The 17,525-nt window shown below is 39.0% G+C and overlaps 1 protein-coding gene across 3 annotated transcripts in view; it reads left to right on the forward strand.

Moving 5' to 3' along the window:
• LOC138755188 (cyclin-dependent kinase 13-like) overlaps nucleotides 1–17,525 on the forward strand; it is a 102,194-nt gene that overhangs the window by 30,113 nt on the left and 54,556 nt on the right. For all 3 annotated transcript variants that reach the window (XM_069920664.1, XM_069920663.1, XM_069920665.1), the window contains 4 exons: nucleotides 6,580–6,753; nucleotides 8,782–8,921; nucleotides 14,237–14,407; nucleotides 16,190–16,379. In XM_069920664.1, the coding sequence (XP_069776765.1) occupies nucleotides 6,580–6,753; nucleotides 8,782–8,921; nucleotides 14,237–14,407; nucleotides 16,190–16,379 (675 nt within the window). The remainder of the gene's footprint in view (nucleotides 1–6,579; nucleotides 6,754–8,781; nucleotides 8,922–14,236; nucleotides 14,408–16,189; nucleotides 16,380–17,525) is intronic.

Consider the following 17,525-nt stretch of genomic DNA (forward strand, 5'->3'; position numbering starts at 1 on the left):
TTTATATGGTATGTGTACTTTCTGATTATTGAAGCTAATACAAATTAACATTTTTAAAATTACATGTATGAATACATACTATTACATAGATTTATTTCTTAATATTTATATAATTTTTCATGTATGTAATATTTTTTCATGCCTTGTGGCTCTCAAGCATCTGAATTTTATTGTATGTGGCTCTTTCATTAAGCATGTTTGGCCACCCTGATATAGATGGTCAGAATCTTTTTCCTGCAGTTAAAAAAAAGTCAGCTATTTGGGGACATGCATTTAAAGAGAGGGAATAAATTAAAAGATTTTTCGCTCTGTGGTAAGTGGTAGGAACAGGCTGTCATGGACACTAGAAGCAGATACAATAGTAGCATTAAATTGGCAGGTGAACATGCAGAAAATAACTGTCATGCCCATACAGAAGATTAAATTTATTTTGGCAAGCATCATTGATCAAGGGACCTGTTCTTGTGCTGTACTGTTCAATGATTAACAAATTTGGAGACAACTTGAACATTTGCAGTTTTGTGGGGAGCAAATAGGTTTGTTGTGGGCTACAGCATCTTATTGATTAGCAAAATAGTGAGATTGAAGCACCAACAAACAGGTGGAATTCAATTCTGACAATTGTCAAGTGACACCATTTTGAGAGGTCAAATAATAGTAAATGATGGGGCCTGAGGAAGTGTTGATTAAAAGAGGGGTTTGAGGTAGAAGTCCATAGATTCTCAAGTGCCAACACAGTTATTGCCATGAATGCATATGTCATCCAGACTAGAATGTAAGAGCAGATATGTCATTTAGCAATTTAATAAAAATTACTTGGGCCACACCTCAAATAATTTGCGCAGTTCTGTTGCCACACTATGGAGGATGCAGAACATTTTCACCATGATGGTAAAACACAATCCTGGAGAGACTCAGCAAGTCAAACCGTGTCCTTTTATGTAGCAAAGACAGAGGTCCATAACTGATGTTTCAGGCTTGAACCTTTCACCATGATGTTGCTTAGAATGAAGCATTTCATTTGTAAGGATGGATTGGATTGGCAGCATTTGTTTTCCCTGGAGGAAAACTGGCTGACAGGTGATCAAAAGCTGCACAAATTATGAGGGGGATAGATAGAGTAGATGGTAAGAATATATTTCTCTTGGTGGGGAATACCCAAAGAAGAGGTCATTAGCATCAGGTACAAGATGGAAGGTTTAGAAAGGTTCTGAGGAGGCCATTTTTCTCCACAGTGTCAGAACCTAGAACGTGCTGCTTGAGAACATGATAGGAGAAGATACAGTCACAACATTCTAAAAAGTATCAAAATGATTTATCAAAGCAGAAATATGAACATTACAGATGGTGTTTACTGGTCAAATAGAATGCCAGATTGAAGAGTGTTTTGATTATTTGGTCTCCACTGGTCAGGCAAAAAAGTGTCTTCCCCGTCAACTGAAAGGTATTTACCAAACTAGTGCTCTTTTAATTTGAAGGATGGATGGAAGTGATAAGAATATAGTGCCTTTTACACATTATTGCTATTTCTAAAACCATGGAAGTAGAAAAAGGCATTGGTGCAATCGTCTGAACGGCTTGGGTATATCTTCACACTCTATGATACCTGCTGCATAAATAATTAGCAGCAAAAATCACCATCAAAACTTCTGATAATATGAAACGCCACTAGAACCATAAAACAATGCAGCACAGAAGTAGACCCTTTGGCCCTTCTCGTCTGAGCCAAACTATTATTCTCCCTAATTCCACTGACCTGCACTCTGACCATAGCCATCATACCCTTCCAATCATTGTACCTGTCCAGATTCTTTTTAAAACTTAAAATTGAATCCACATTCACCATTTTAGCTGGAAGCTTGTCACGCTCCCACCATTCTATGTGGGAAGAAATTCCCCCTAATGTTCCCCCCAAAACTTTTTCCCTTTCACCCTTAACTCATGTCATCTACCCTCAGTGGAAAAAGCCTACCAACATTTATTCTGTTTAGACCCCTCATTATTTTAAATTCCTCCATCAAACCTCCCCTCAGTCTTCTACACTCTAGGGAATAAAGTCTTAACCTGTTTAACATTTCCCTGAAACTTAGTTTCTGAAGTCTGGGCAACATCTTGGTAAATCTTCTCTGCACTCTTTCTATCTTATTGATATCTTTCCGTAGTTGGGTGACCAAAACTTCACATAAAATTCCAAACTTTGTCTCGCCAAGGTCTTGTACAATTTTATCATAACATCCCAACTCCTGTACTCGATACTTTGGTTTATAAAGGCCAATACGCCAAAAGCTCTCTTCATAACCCTTTTAGGAAATTGTGTATCTGAATTCCCAGATCCCTCTGTAACACTGCACTCTACTATTTACCATGTATGTTCTTTTGTACAGGTACACGATCCTTTATCCGGACATCTAAAATCCGGAAAGCTCCAAAATCCGGCAAGTGGGGACCGGCAGTCGGGGGAGATGGTCGAGGGACCAACGACTGGCGGCCGGGGTACCATGGTTGGGGGAGGCGTCCGGGCGGCACAATTTGGGTGGGCTTTCTGAAATCCGGAAAAATTCGGAACACACTGTCGCCCAAGGGTTCTGGATAAAGGATTGTGCACCTGTAGTTTGTCCTTCCAAAATACACCTCATACTTGTCTTCATTAAATTCCTTCTGCCATTTTTCCTGTTGGTCCAGATCCCTCTGCAAGCTTTGAAAACCTTCTTTGCTGTCCACAACACCTCCAATATTTGTGTCATTTACAAATTTGCTGGTCCAATATATACCCCATTATTATCCAGATCATTGATATAGATGACAAACAACAATGGTCCCAGCATCGATCCCTGAGGCACACCTCTTGTCACAGGCCTCCAATCCAAGAAGCAATCATCTACTACCACTCTGGTTTTTCCTGTGTGGCCAATGTCAAATCCAGCTGACAACCTTCCCATGAATACCTTGCATTTGAACCTTTCTGACTAACCTCTCATGTGGGACCTTGTTAAAGGCCTAATAAAGTCCATGTACACAACATCTACACTCTCCTTCATCAACTTTCCTGGTAACATCTATGGAAAAAAAAAAACTCTGATCAGATTGGTTAAATAGGACTAACACACATAAAACTATGTTGACTAATACTTGTATACATGATCTGTAAGAACATCTTCTAATACCTTACCTACAATTGACGTCCGGCTCACCTGTCTATAATTTCCAAGGTTTCTTTTGAAACCTTTTTTAAAGAATGGAACAACATGAGCTACCCTCCAATCCTCCGGCACCACAAGCGTGGCTGAGGACTTTTTAAATATCTCTGCCAGAGCCTCTGCAATTTCTACATTAGTCTCCCTGCCTGTTGAAACACTTTGGATTTTCCTTCATATTTTCTGTCAAAGCATTCTCTTGTCTTAGCCCTCCTGGTTTCTTTCTTAAGTTTTCTCTTGCATTTTTTTATACTCGAGTACCTCAATTGCTCTGTGGTGCCTATACCCGCTAAACACCTCTCTTCCGAACCAGGTCCCAATATTCCTTGAAAACCTAGGCTCCTGATGCCTGTCTACTTTGCCTTTAAACTTGAGAGGAACAGACAAACCCTGTATTCTCAAAATTTCACCTTTTGAAGGTCTTCCACTAAACTAGCACATCCTTTCCAGAAACAACTTGTCTCAGTCCATGCATTCTAGATCCTTTCTCGTTTCCTTAAAATTAACCTTTCTCCAATTTAGAATCTCAACCCTAACCCAGGTTTATCTTCAGTAATTGAAACTAATGGCAATATGGTCACTGGACTCAAATGTCCTCTTGCACTAGGGGACTTCAAAGTGGTGATGGCGACCCCAGGGGGTCGATGGGATTATCCAAGTGGTTGAAAAATGCAAGGAATTGTGGAGCCTGAAGTTCCCACTCCCACCCAGGAGCTTGATGCGACTCTTTGATGCGGACAACACAGCATCTGATGTTGAGAATGGAGTCGCTGATGCTGAAGACTTAGACCTAGCTCTGTCTGGCATCTTCCCAGCCAGAAGCAAAGGTTTTTTTTTACTGTAATTGTAATCGCTTCCTTAATTTACAGATTTGTTACTTGGCATTTGGAATGTTGTAACAAAGTTTGGGTTGTTGTTGGGAGACCCAGACATCATGCATATGGTATGCAGTTTTGCCTGGGGGTCTATAAGGGATCAAGGATTCCATGGTTGATGGTGTAAAAAGTTTGGGAATCCCTGCTTTGCACATACTTCTGTCACCTGTCCTGTCTCATTCCTTAATAGGAAATTTAGTATTGCACTCTCTAGCTGGTACCTTTATATATTAGATATTGATTTAGAAAACTTTACTGAACACATTTGACAAACCTCAAACCATTCAACCCTTTTACAATATCGGAGTTCCAGTCAATATCTGGAAAGTTAAAATCTCCAACAGCACAACTTTCTGTTTGTTACGTCGGTCTGCTGTCTCTTCAGATTTGCTCCAATTCTCGTTGAGTATTGGGTGGTCTGTAATACAACCCCATGAGTGTGGTCATGCGTTTCCTGTTCCTCAGCTCCACCCATATAGCCACAGTAGATGAGCCCTCTGGTCTGTCCTGTCTGAGCACAGCTGTGATATATTCCCTGAAGAGCAATGCCACACCTCCTCCTTTCATCGATGTGCCGCTCTGAATTCACCTGCCTTTCTTTCAATACTCCTAACGTTGATATAGATGCATCTGAGAAAATGTACAACCCTTTGTACATCACGTGTACAACCCTTTGTACAACCCTTGTACATCACGTACAACCCTTTGACTTCTGAGTTTACCTGCAATCTTAATCTTTTTTTGCCCCCTCCACTCATCTATCTCTGTGTTACTATGATTCTCATTCAACCCCCTCCCCCAACCCTGAAGCAGTACTAGCAAACCTTCCCCCAAAGATATTAGTTCCCTTCCTGTACAGCTTCAAATCATCCTGTCAGAACAGGTCTCATCTGACCTGGAAGAGAGCCCAGTGATCCTGAAGCACTCCCTCCTGCACCATCTCTTAAGCCACCTGTTAAACTGCATTAATCTCCTATTTCTAACCTCACCAGCACTTATCACAGGGTAGCAATTCTGAGATTGCAACCCTGGAGGTCCTGTCCTTCAAGCTAGTGCCTTACTCCCTGAACTTTCAGGACCTTCTCAACCTTCCTCCCTATGTCATTGGTCCCTACGTGGACCACGACATCTGGCTGCTCACCCTTCTGAAAATGATGTGAGCTTGATCTGGGATACCAGGGAGGCAGCACGCCATCCAGATTCTCAATCTCTTCCACAGAACTTCTTAACTATGGAATATCCCATCACTACAGTTTGCCTCTTCTCCCTTCCCTTCTTAACCACAAGGCTAGACTGTACCAGAGGCCTGACCGCTGTGGCTTATGCCTAGTAGTTTCCCCACCCTACCTTCAACAGTACACAAAATGGTATACGGTTATTGAGGGGAATGGCCACTGGGGTGCCCTGCTCTAACTGTTTGTTCTCCTTTCCCTCTCCTAACGGTCACCCACCTACCTTCCTCCTGCCTCCTAGGTGTGACGGTGTCCCTGTAACTCCTGTCTAACCATCCCTCTACCTCCCAAATGATTTGGAGTTTGTCCAACTCCCATTCCCTAACACAATTTGAAAGGAGCTGCATTTGCTTGCACTTCTTGCAGGTGATGTAATCAGGGATACTAACAATTCACATTCTGCAAGAGGAGCATGTCCCTGCCCTGGCTGCCATTCCCACTATATGAAATAGAGAAAATAAAGTCAGAAAAACTTGTCCTTATCTTGCCTCAACTCCTCCACCTTCTCAGCCTCTTCTTGCTGAATCCTCTTGAGCCAAATCCTCAAAGTTCCACTCCTACCCTGAACAGCTGCTCTGCTTGTTTTCCTTTTTATTGGCTAGAACTAATTGGTTTGTGCTTCCTGAAAAGATGTTTGTTGGATTTCAGCGTACTGTCATACAAGAAAGGCCATGGCAGTAATTACATTGTGGGAAGATACTGATAATGCAGAAAAAAAGTATTACATTTTTGATCTACTACTCCTTGTTATCACTATTATCTTACAGTCCTTCTGCTGTTAAGATGTGACTTGTATCCTTCACAAATAAAAGGCATGCAATCTATTAGAAATTAATGTCAGAAGCGATATCTGCACCTCAAGCTTGGTCAGAATCAATGTTCTTTTGTGAATCCTGAAAGGAAAAGGACCAAAGGACCTGTGGGATCAAGGCACAACCTTAATAAAAGTTGAAAAAAATTGTTTCAAATGTAAAAGCTGAGAGTATTTTAATGATTTATATTTTTAATTATGTTTTAAAAAATAACATTACCACATTGCTTCTTTTGTGTCAAACATTTCTTTGATAATTCTATTCCTCAGTTATGTCCATTCTCTCTTCTCCAACAATTTTTTAATCAAAGGCAGCTTTTTTAAAAAAAAAACAAAGTTTACACAATGAATAATTGCACAGAGAAGAGGGAAAGTAAGATTAGCTTTGGAATGTTTTTCTTTTCATCTCATTTGAATGCAGGAAATAAAAGCAGGTATTAAATGCCATTTATCTTTTCTACTTGCAGTCCAAAAGAAGGGATCTCGATACAGCCTGTTAAAAAGGATCCTGAAAGAAAGTCCAGACACTTGCTTACAGACCTTCCATTGCCACCTGAACTTCCTGGATCGGATCTGTCTTCACCAAAAACCACTGAAGAGAAGAAAGCAACTTTTCAGTCACCGATTAAAAAGCGACCCAAGTGAGTGAAAATATTTGTTTTGAAGTTCTGTCATTTCGATATTAATTAATCATTTGAGACATCCATGGCAAATTGAATTATGTATATGTGTTATAATGGCTCTCTGGTGTGTCTTTTTAGTTTATAAATCTATTTTTCATCAAAGCAAATGACACATCATTCTCTGCACAAAGGAATTAACCAAAATATCCAAGTGAATTTTTCTCATCATTGAAGTCAATGGCATAACTGTAAAGCCATTGAATAGGATGACCTGGAATTTCCACCAAAACTGTTGGTTTTGAGTGATACCCTTTGTATAAGATAGTCCCAATTCTGGCACTTACTGCTGACCAGTGGATGCTGTTAAAAGCAAATCACATTATTTTAATAACAAATTATCATTTAAAGGTTTACATTTTATTTGGATATTTTAAAATAAACCACTGTTAGCTCCTGTAGCACGCTGTTTAAAACCTGTACAGAGCCGACAGCAGTTGGACTGGGTGAATGGACCCCATGAAGGAGTGTGTCGTTAGTGGTGCAGTGATTGACGCCATGCAAAGTTGATGCAATGCCAATTTGAGGCAACGCGATTACGCAATTCAAGATTGACTCGATGCAAAGATGACACGATGCGAAGTTGATGCGATACAAGATTGACGTGATGTGAAGATTACACTATGCGAATTTAATGCAATGTGAGTTTGATGTGATGCAGATTGGATGAGATGCCAGTTTGATGGAATGCAAATTTGATTCAAGGTGAAGTTGACGTGAGCTGAATGAACAGAACTACTTAATAGAATCTTCGCAGGGGTTTAAACAATAACATTTGGCGCACTTTCACAATCAAGTGACCTCTGAAGTCACGCACCTCCCAGAGTTCTTTTGTGCCTCCCGGACATTGGGAACTCCTGATCTTGTGGGGCCCCGCAACTATGGACACTAGTTTGATCATGGAGCAGCACGGTTCACCACATTACCCTCTCCTAGAACCGGAGTTCAAGGTGACACTGCAGTCTTACCTATGTGGCTAGAATAGGCTGGCAGATTCCACCTGTGCTGGGGGAATTCCACCCGTACTGGCTGAACTAGGTCTACATGTGCTGGCCTAAGGCGATCTACCAAAGCGACTTCTTGTCTGCTGCCAATGTCTATCAAACGTAGAGCTGTCATTCCGTACCACCTTGAAGGGAGCTTCATATGGTCATTGCAAAGGCACCCTGTGCAGGAATACATAAAGGCAGTCCTTGAGTTCAGATGGAATGTATGAAGTTGTAGACCCATGCCGGGTGGATGAGATAGGCGCCTGTGTATCCACCTTTTCCTTTACTTAAGTGTGTGAGTACCGAAGTGGAAGATTCCTACTGCCCACGTGCTGCCGGAATGAAATACCCTGAGACCGTCAGCGGGGCTCCGTTAACTAATTCTGCAGAGAATGTAGCTAGATCTTCTTTCGGTGCAGTGCGGACACCTAAAAGTACCCAAGGCAGTTCATCTATCCAATCTGTTCTCTTGAGACATACCATGAGAGCTGTTTTCATAGGACTGTGAAAACATTCCACTAAGCCATTGGATTGGGAATGATGGGTCATTGACCAATGCTGTTGCATGCCCAGCAACTTGGTGTTTGTGGACCGTAACATGGATGCAAACTGAGCTCCTCTGTCAGAGCATCATTGTTTGTATCTCCTCTTATCCCAGGGAAGTGGTGTTCAGGACTATTTTTTAGAGAAGGAAAGAGAAATGAAAATAAAGTTGCTGTAGTTAGATCTGAGAGAAGAAATAAGAAAGAAGTGAAAATGATAGTGAATGGAGAGGGGAAAATAAACTCCCAAGTGAAGGCACATAGCAGTGACTTGCCAGTCTATCATACTGGAGGGCTTTAAGATGGAGGTAGTGTTAAGTAATTTGGATGAATGATTTTTAATCTATAGTTTGTGGTGACAAGTATTTGCTTTAAATTTTCTGACTCTGGATTTTTTCCATGACGTTACTCCAGGTCATCCAATCTTAAAGTTTGTAATCAAGATTTTTAATTTATAGAATCTGTGGTCCTCGACATGGTGAGACAGAAGTGACAGAAATCGACTGGGGAAAACGTTGTGTAGACAAATTTGATATTATTGGAATAATTGGAGAAGGAACATATGGACAAGTCTACAAAGCTAAGGATAAAGATGCAGGTAAATTATTATCGCTTGAAGTGGTTTATTTTGTGAAATACTAAAATCATTTTATGGAAAGAAGTAGATTTAATATTTGATTGTACTGACCTTTAGTCACAAGTGTAGAATGTTTAACTTTCCTTTCAGCATAGAGGAGCAGATGTGAGTGTTTCCAGTACTTTTTTCTTTGGATTCACATTTGGATTTTTTTCAAGATTCTTTTTTTTCATCATGTAGTAGTACAGAACTTGTAACATTACATGAAATTGCCTCTGCCTGACATTCATGTCACCCGGCACCCCTTAGAGAAAGATGAGCAAAAGAGTCCCTTCAGAGTCACTTAGTGTCTGCATCATCTTCCCCACTCCCACAGCTTCTGCAGCCACGCTCACCTATTCAACCAATGTAATCATGAAGCCTTCAGGAGCCCTTTTTGTTCTCCATATCCTATCTAATCCTGGCTTCAATACCTGGTTCCCACAAGCCAGTCTTGCGGGTCCCCCAACTACAAGTCACCCTTATCTGCTGAATCCTTTGTTAGTCCACTGACATGGCCACCATCCTGTAGGGTTCGCTCCTCAGCTTCTCGTTCTGGACAGGGGTTGTTCTCCCCGTTTTTGGTGCCCTGCACTGGTCCGTTGCTTCCCCAGAATCTGGAACCCCTTGTGGCCAGTGCTGAGCGCAGGTATCACCATCTTGGGTACAGACCTCCGTGGTTGCAGGATTTTACAGTTTAACATCTGTATGGAGCCATTGGCTGTAGGACTGGCTGATTAAACTCTTTGGAGCATTGCTGTGTCTCTGTCATTCAAATTTATGATCAGTAAACAGTTTTTAAAATTATTGTTTCTGGTGTAGAAGTAATTTTCTAATGCTCTTTCTTTGGATGTTCGAGTGGCCCTTGGTATTCTCAAGGGTGGCTAATCAGAAGCAGATTGCCATTAAATGTTTTCATCTTCAGAGTTGTGCTTTCTCTTCTGTCAGCACCTACGTGTGTCTCCCCATGGACTTTCCTCAATCAAGGGAGGACAGCCTGCCCAATCTATTCTACATGGGCAAAATGCAGTGCAGGTTAAAATGTCCTTCCTGGCTTCTGAGAAATGTCCTGAGAGAAACGAAGAGCATCTTGTTAAAATGAAGCTAAATATTAGATCTTGCTACATTGAAAACCAGTTACACAGCTTGGGCCTGCCAATACTGCAGCATCTTTTAAAATTTTATGTGAACATATGATTTAGGAACAGGAGCAACCCATGCCTTGAGGCTGCTCATCATTTAAAAAAAATAGAGGCTGATCTTATGTAACCTTCACTCTAGATCGCTTCCAAAAGTTGTAACATTAATTATCTGTTCTAGTTTAATCTTATTCAGAGACTGCTTCTATCATATTTTGAAAAAGATGTTCAATATCATGTGAAGAAGAATTTTCGCTTCAGTGAAATGAGTGACCCTTATTTTAATTGGTGACTTCCATGAGGAAACCTACTCGATGCATCTGCCTTGTTAAGATCTCTTAGAAACTTGTGTGATTTAATTAAGTTTCTCCTTGCTTTTTGGAACTCAAGGCAATGTGCCCAGGCAGGATTAATGAATCTTTTCTGGACTGGTTTCAGAGCACTAACATTCTTATTAAGAGACCAGTGCTGCATACTGTGCTCCACATGACATCTCACTAATGTCCTCTTTGATTTAAAACCTAAAATCTTTATTTTTATTAATTTACCATTGAAGTTAATAAGGTTTTGTTAACTTTCTTAGTGATTTGTACCTGCAATTGGGCCTTTTGCAAGTCTAGTATCATAACTTCCAGATTCTTGTGCATCACAGTTTTGCAGTCACTCAGAATTTAAAGAACATGCTTTATTCCTGTCAAAGTGAATAGTTTCTACTTTATTTAATGAGCTCCCCTCATTTACTAGACCTATCTATACCCCTTTTTGCTTCCTGATGTCCTATTTATGCCAAGGCTCTGTTTCTAGTTAGTTGACCAATCATCAATCCAAGATGGATACTACATCTCACATTGTAGCTTTTATATTCGGCAATGATCTATGTAGCACCTTTTCATAAGCCTTGTGCAAATCCAAATCTTGTAGATTCATTGTTTTCTCCCTTATCACAACAGATATGGTACTACTTCAAAGAACATAAATCATTCAATATCTCTTTAAGATATAGGCCATTTGACCCATTGAGTTCGCTCTGCCATTGTATCATAAGCTGATCCATTCTCCCACTCATCTCCACTCCCTTGCCTTCTTCCATAACCTTTGATGACCATTCACAAAACCATTAACTTTGCTTAGTAACATTGAATTATTTTTTAAAAGATTGAAAACCTGGTTGAATGGTGCACTAACAACAACCTTGCACTCAATGTCACCAAAACGAAGGAGCTAATTGTTGACCAGGAAAGGAAAGCCAGAGGTATACAATCCAGGGTTTATTGGGGGATCAATGGTGGAGAGGGTGAGCAAATGTAAGTTCTTGGGAGTCACTATTTCAAAGGATCGTTCTTGAACCCAAAACACCAATGGCATTGTGAAGAAAGCACGTCAGCACCTTTACTTCCTCAGGAGTTTGCAGAGGTTTGGTTTGACACCAGAAACCTTGACAAATTTCTACAGAGGTGTGGTGAAAAATGTGCTGACCGGCTGCATCATGGACTGGGGTCACAAATACCCCTGAGCATAAAGCCCTCCAAAAGGTAGTGGACACAGTCCAGGACATCACAGCCAAAACCCTCCCTGCTATTGATTACATCTACAGGGAACCCTGCCATCGGAGAGCAGCAGCAATCATCAAAGACCCACATCACCCAACACTTGTTTTTGCTGCTGCCATCAGGAAAGAGATAGGTGCAACAAGACTCATACCACCAGTTTCAGGAAGAGCTGCTACCCCTCCATCATCAGACTCAATGGCAAACTCAATCAGAGACTCATTTAAGAACTCTTGTGCACTTTATTGATTTTCAAAAAATTCTTTCTTTATTGCAGTCAGTTTGTTTACATTTGTTATCTGTTTAGTTCTTAACATGTTTACTTCGTGTCGACTTTATTTTTTGCACTACCAATTAGTGGTTATTCTGCCACACCTGCAGGAAAAAGAATCTCAGGGTTGTATGTGATATCATGTTTGTACTCTGGCAAGAAATCTGAAATTGAATAGTCTTTATGATAAATAATGGCATCTAACAGTGAGCTTAACATTTGTCAGAGGAAACCCTGAGTTTCCTGCTTTTTATCTCTATTTCAATAAATAAATTGCATTTACTATTTTCTAATCGAATGAACCCTTCCCCAGATCTCAGTAACTTGGGAAAATAAAAACTAATGCTTTACGTATCTCATTACCCACTTCTTCAAACTTTAGGATTAAGTTTGTCAGAACCCAGAGTTTTATCAGTCTTCAGCATTAACAATTTTCTTGGTAATGTTGACCTTAACTTTTGTTTTATTTGTCTTTGTTTTAGTACTACACCCTTTAATAAAAAAATTCCACCTGAATTTGCTGAGTATTTGTGCAGCTTATTTTCTTTTTCTTAACACTAAGGTACATGTCGATGTAAGTTATGGGATCAATTGAATATCTAAGGTAGCTTCTATCAATATTTTATCTAATGACAACCACACAGCATCAATCTCCTAGCTCAATGTTTAAAATTCGCAATCTATGTATTGCAACTTTGGAACAATAATTTCTTAGCTGTATTGAAGAAAGATCATGTCAAAATTGAGAGATGATGTAAATAAAAGAAATAAATGGTTAATTGCCAGCTGTTCAACAAGTTCACAGCTAGACTCCATCCAGAATTCTGCCCATGCTTGACAAGATGTTCAAGTCCAAGATAAGATGCATAACAGATGCTGGCACATGTAACTTAATGCTTTGCCAATGGGCTCATTGTTGAGCTTGGCAGCAGAGCAGTGATGTGCTGATGAATGTACACTTCAAGGAGTTTGCCAATGCTTGGAAAAAGATAAGTTCAGGTAAATGTTTGGAGTTATTTTGTCCTTTTCATTACTTGTTAATTTAAAATATTTTCAATTTAATTATATGTAATTTTTAAAATTTCAATCTATTTGATAAACCTATTTCAAACTTGTATGGAGATGCTATAAAATAGTTAAACATTACTTTACACAAGTGAGCTGTCAAAGTCCATCAGGTGTTTCCAAACCCACTTTTGCATTTAATTGGATTCCATTATATAGCAATGTTTGTTTCATGTTTCCAGTTCTCAACTTCTCTGAGAAAATAGATATGAAAATGTTATGCGCCCAGGGGACCCCAAAACCCAGCAGCAATAGATATTCACCAAGACAAATGATTACTTAAACAAAAGTTGTGTTTAATTATCTTTAAGCATGAAAACAGAATCATATTTTAACTTATTACTCTCGACTAAACTAATCCAACTTAATCCCCTTCTCATTCTTAGCGCACGTGTATTAATGTGTGTGTAAGCTCAGAAGAGTTCTTTGATTCACAGTCCAATCTCACTTCTCATTCCTCCAAATTCACTGGTTGTAGGCAATTCTTATACTGTGCACAGAATTTAACATTTATAAAGTTCACCAGGCTTTGGTGCTTGAAAGATAAATGGTTACCACTCAGGAATGTTCTTGTCAGATTTCAGAGAGAGATTTTTGTATGCAGGGCACCCACAACTGATTCCTGTTTAATCAGTCACTTCATTATCTTGCCGAAGAAACCTGCCCCCTTAAGGTTCTCCAGATGATAACCTCTTTCTTTCAGGTGACCACAGAATGCCTTTTCTGTTTCTCTTATTTCAAGTGAAATTATTAGACAGCCAGTCCTCTCCTCTTGCATGAACCAGAAGTGCTTTGACCATGTTGAACTAAGCCGTCACAACTAGTCTTCCAAATGGGGTTTTCCATAAGCTTGCCAGCTTGTCTTGTTCCAGTCCCTGCTGCTGACTGTAAAACTGATATCACTCTCTCTCCCCCCTCCCCCCCACCATCCCCGCAAAACCACATGACCCTAGTAGAACAGCAAGTTACACTCTAGACAATCTGTGGCTCCGACAAGTTCTTTCATCTCTTGCCTTTTAATGGAATGTTGTTTACAAGTGAAGTCTCTTGGGCACTCTCCAAAGCTTTTGCAAAGGCTCTAGGGCCGACATATCTAGCATGAGCAGAGCTCCAGTATTTTAAATAAGATCTGTTGTAAAGTGTTTGTATGTGACCTACGCTAAAACACCTGCCCCAATTTATCTCCCCAAAACATATCTATGTACAATACAAACACAACATTATCTGTCACATAATGGAGATGCTGCAAGTTAATGTTTGTATGTTTGTTTTCAGGTGAAATGGTTGCTTTAAAGAAAGTCCGCTTGGATAATGAAAAAGAGGGCTTTCCTATAACTGCTATTCGTGAAATTAAGATATTGAGGCAGTTGCATCACTCAAGCATCATAAATATGAAAGAAATTGTGACTGATAAGGAAGATGCACTGGATTTTAAAAAAGATAAAGGTAACTAGAACATTGGAAGCATTTCCAGAGCAAATAATTTGAACACCTTGAATCTAAATTCATTTCCATCATTTCGATACATAGTTGAAAATTTAATATAAGTTCTTGTGTGCTAGGCTATAAATTTGATTGGTCCAATTACATTAAGGCGTTAACGTTTTTGGTAGACTTGCAAGCGCAAGTAATTATGACTAATTTTCAGAAATTTAAAGTTGTCTCAGTCAGGCAACCTTTACAAGTAGGATGCTGATTATGAATAATGTTTTCAAATATGCTTGTTCTACTTGGGTATTAAGTCATAGCATAAGAAGCCCTTTGGATACAGTTCACATCAACTATCTATACAGCTCCACATTCATTGAAATAATTACATCCACTTCCATTATGCTGTCTGAGATGTATTTCATATCAAGCAATGATTACTTCACTTTTTTTAGCTATCTTAATTCGTTATACGATGACTGATCTGTCATTGGAGCAGCCCCTTATTGTTTCAAAACATTTCTTGTCTGTTAACCACCTCTACTTTAAAAAAGCAATTTTCCTAGATCCTTGCTGTAAATAATTTTCCTCATCAGATAATATACAGTAAATCATATTTTCATGGTTATTAATAGTCTTGACATCTTTCTAAAATGAACCCAGAACTGAAGCAATCATCAGAGATTAATCTGTTCATAAGAATTCTACATTTTGTACTCTGTTTAAAGATTCTGGTATCTGAAAAGCTTGTATGAGTGTTTAAACATACTTCAGAATTGTGTCATTCAGATAAAATATCTATTCTTTCCTCCTAACAATGTATCACAACTCTGCATTAAATTTTTCCTTGTCTGCTCATTCTGCTAAAGCCTGTGCTTTCTTAAAAAATGGTTAATCTTAAAGATAATTATGTATCTATCCAACAGGTTAAAATATATCCATGTTGGTCCCAATGGTGAATTTCTGGCGCACCACAACCTTCTCTGGAAAAACAACAATTTATTACTGCTGTTCTTTTGTCATTTTGGGTACCTTCGTGTTAATGAAGTCACTTTTTATTCCAGATTCTTCAGTTTTGCAGACAAATCTAGAGTGTGATATTTTAAAATTCCTTTTTGAAAATCCTTAGGTATAGTGAATGAGTTGCATTGCCAGTATCAGTATTAGCACTTTCTCAAAAACCTCCATTGAGCTTGCCAGGTGCACTTTGTCTTCAACACATTTGTTTTGGTTTTTATCCTTTAACCAATATTTTCCCAAGTTTGAGTTTATTTGGTCCTGATTGGAGCCATTACATTTTCCCAATACTGATGGGTCATCCTGCAAGTAGTTGCTTAGTTTATCATCCCTCTTTGAGCAAGATGTAGCTCTTGGAATGTTTTGATTAGCTCTTGTTTGCTCCCCCTTATCTAAGGGAGATTGGAATAATGTGGCCAGAGCCTCCGCTCTTTCTTCCCCATGCCACACAAATCGTACCTGTATTGTCCTCCTTGAGACACAACTATATCTCTATCTTTATTCAACTTTTGTGCATACTTTTATTGTGGTGTTGGCAGAAACATTTTTTATGATTATAGATGTAAAGGACTCGTTTAATATCTCAGTTAAGGCTCCTACATCAACAGGAAGATCTTTGATCCCCAATTTTGTATGTACACAGTTTAATCAAAAGAATACATTATTCATGTTCTCAACATGGGAATATGTCAGGTCCTTTTTGACAGTATTCAGCAATTTCTTGAAACTTAATAGTTCATCTGACCGTGCTACCTTAAATATATTCTACTTGGCCTCTTCTAGGTGCATTTTATTTGGTATTTGAATATATGGATCACGACTTAATGGGATTGTTGGAATCTGGATTGGTGCATTTCACTGAAAACCACATCAAATCATTTATGAGGCAACTAATGGAAGGACTGGACTACTGTCATAAGAAAAATTTTTTGCACCGTGACATCAAGTGCTCCAATATTTTACTTAATAACAGGTATTCTTATTTTGGATCAGTAAATTATTATCATAGATCTGAAATATATGATTGTAAGTGAAGACAAATCAAAATTGGAGAATTTGTTTTTATTCCATTAATTTTGTTGTAATAGTTTCATTGATTTTATTGTAAAATACCATTCATCAGCTTTCTTTAATGCATTGTGTACAGATTGGTAATGTACCAGGGATTCAAAAACCTGAACTCGTAAGATTTGGTGGATAAACCTGTCAGTCAGCTCTGCTGATGAACTCCCAATGAAGTCCAACAGTAGTTCATAGTTTTATGCTAGGGAATTGCTTGGATCTTGCACACTCTCCCAGGTCCTATTAATTTCAAGGAGATTGATAGCTTATAGGAGGCTAAATTGAAAGCAAGGAACTAGTAAATTGTTTGTGCTTTCTATTCTTAACTTTTAAATTTTAACTTTTGAATTATTTTAATAAGCTGAAAATCAGAGGTAGGTTTGATGGAACAGGGGCTGTTAAATTGTATGGAAGTCCTGTCTCACTAATGCTGCACGTGATCCAGTTGCTATCAGGTCCTGGTTCAGCACGATCCATCCATTTTGTCGACATCAAAGATTGGGAACCAAACAAATTATAGGAATCCAGAAGGTAGTGTCTCATTGCAAAATATAATCTATTGTTTCTAATATCCTATGTGGCGTGACATAATTTTACCATGTTTTAGTGTTAAATGCATCAGGTTTTTTTTAACTGAATAGAGCATTGGTTCTCAACCTTTTTCTTTCCACTTGCATACCAGTTTAAGTATTCCCTATGCCATAGGTGTTCTATGATTAGTAAGGGATTGGTTAAGGTGGTACATGGGAGAGGAAAGAAAAATGTTTGAAAACCACTGTTTTAATTGTACCTAATTGACTTATTATGTGCATGGTTTCATAACTCCAAAGGAAATGGGCCAATGACAATTTTTCTCAAACAAAAGATTTCAGTAATGGTACATATTTGCTGATAACACCATTGTAATGGGTTGTATAACAACGGTAGATTGAAAACTTGGCTGAGTGGGGTACAAGGGACAACCTCACAGTCAATGTCGCCAAAACCAAGGAGCTGATTGTGGGTTTTAGGAAGGGAAAGCCAGAGGTGTTTGATCCAGTGTTTATTGGGGGATCAG

Source organism: Narcine bancroftii, chromosome 2 (assembly GCF_036971445.1).
Source record: "Narcine bancroftii isolate sNarBan1 chromosome 2, sNarBan1.hap1, whole genome shotgun sequence".
NCBI lineage: Eukaryota > Metazoa > Chordata > Chondrichthyes > Torpediniformes > Narcinidae > Narcine > Narcine bancroftii.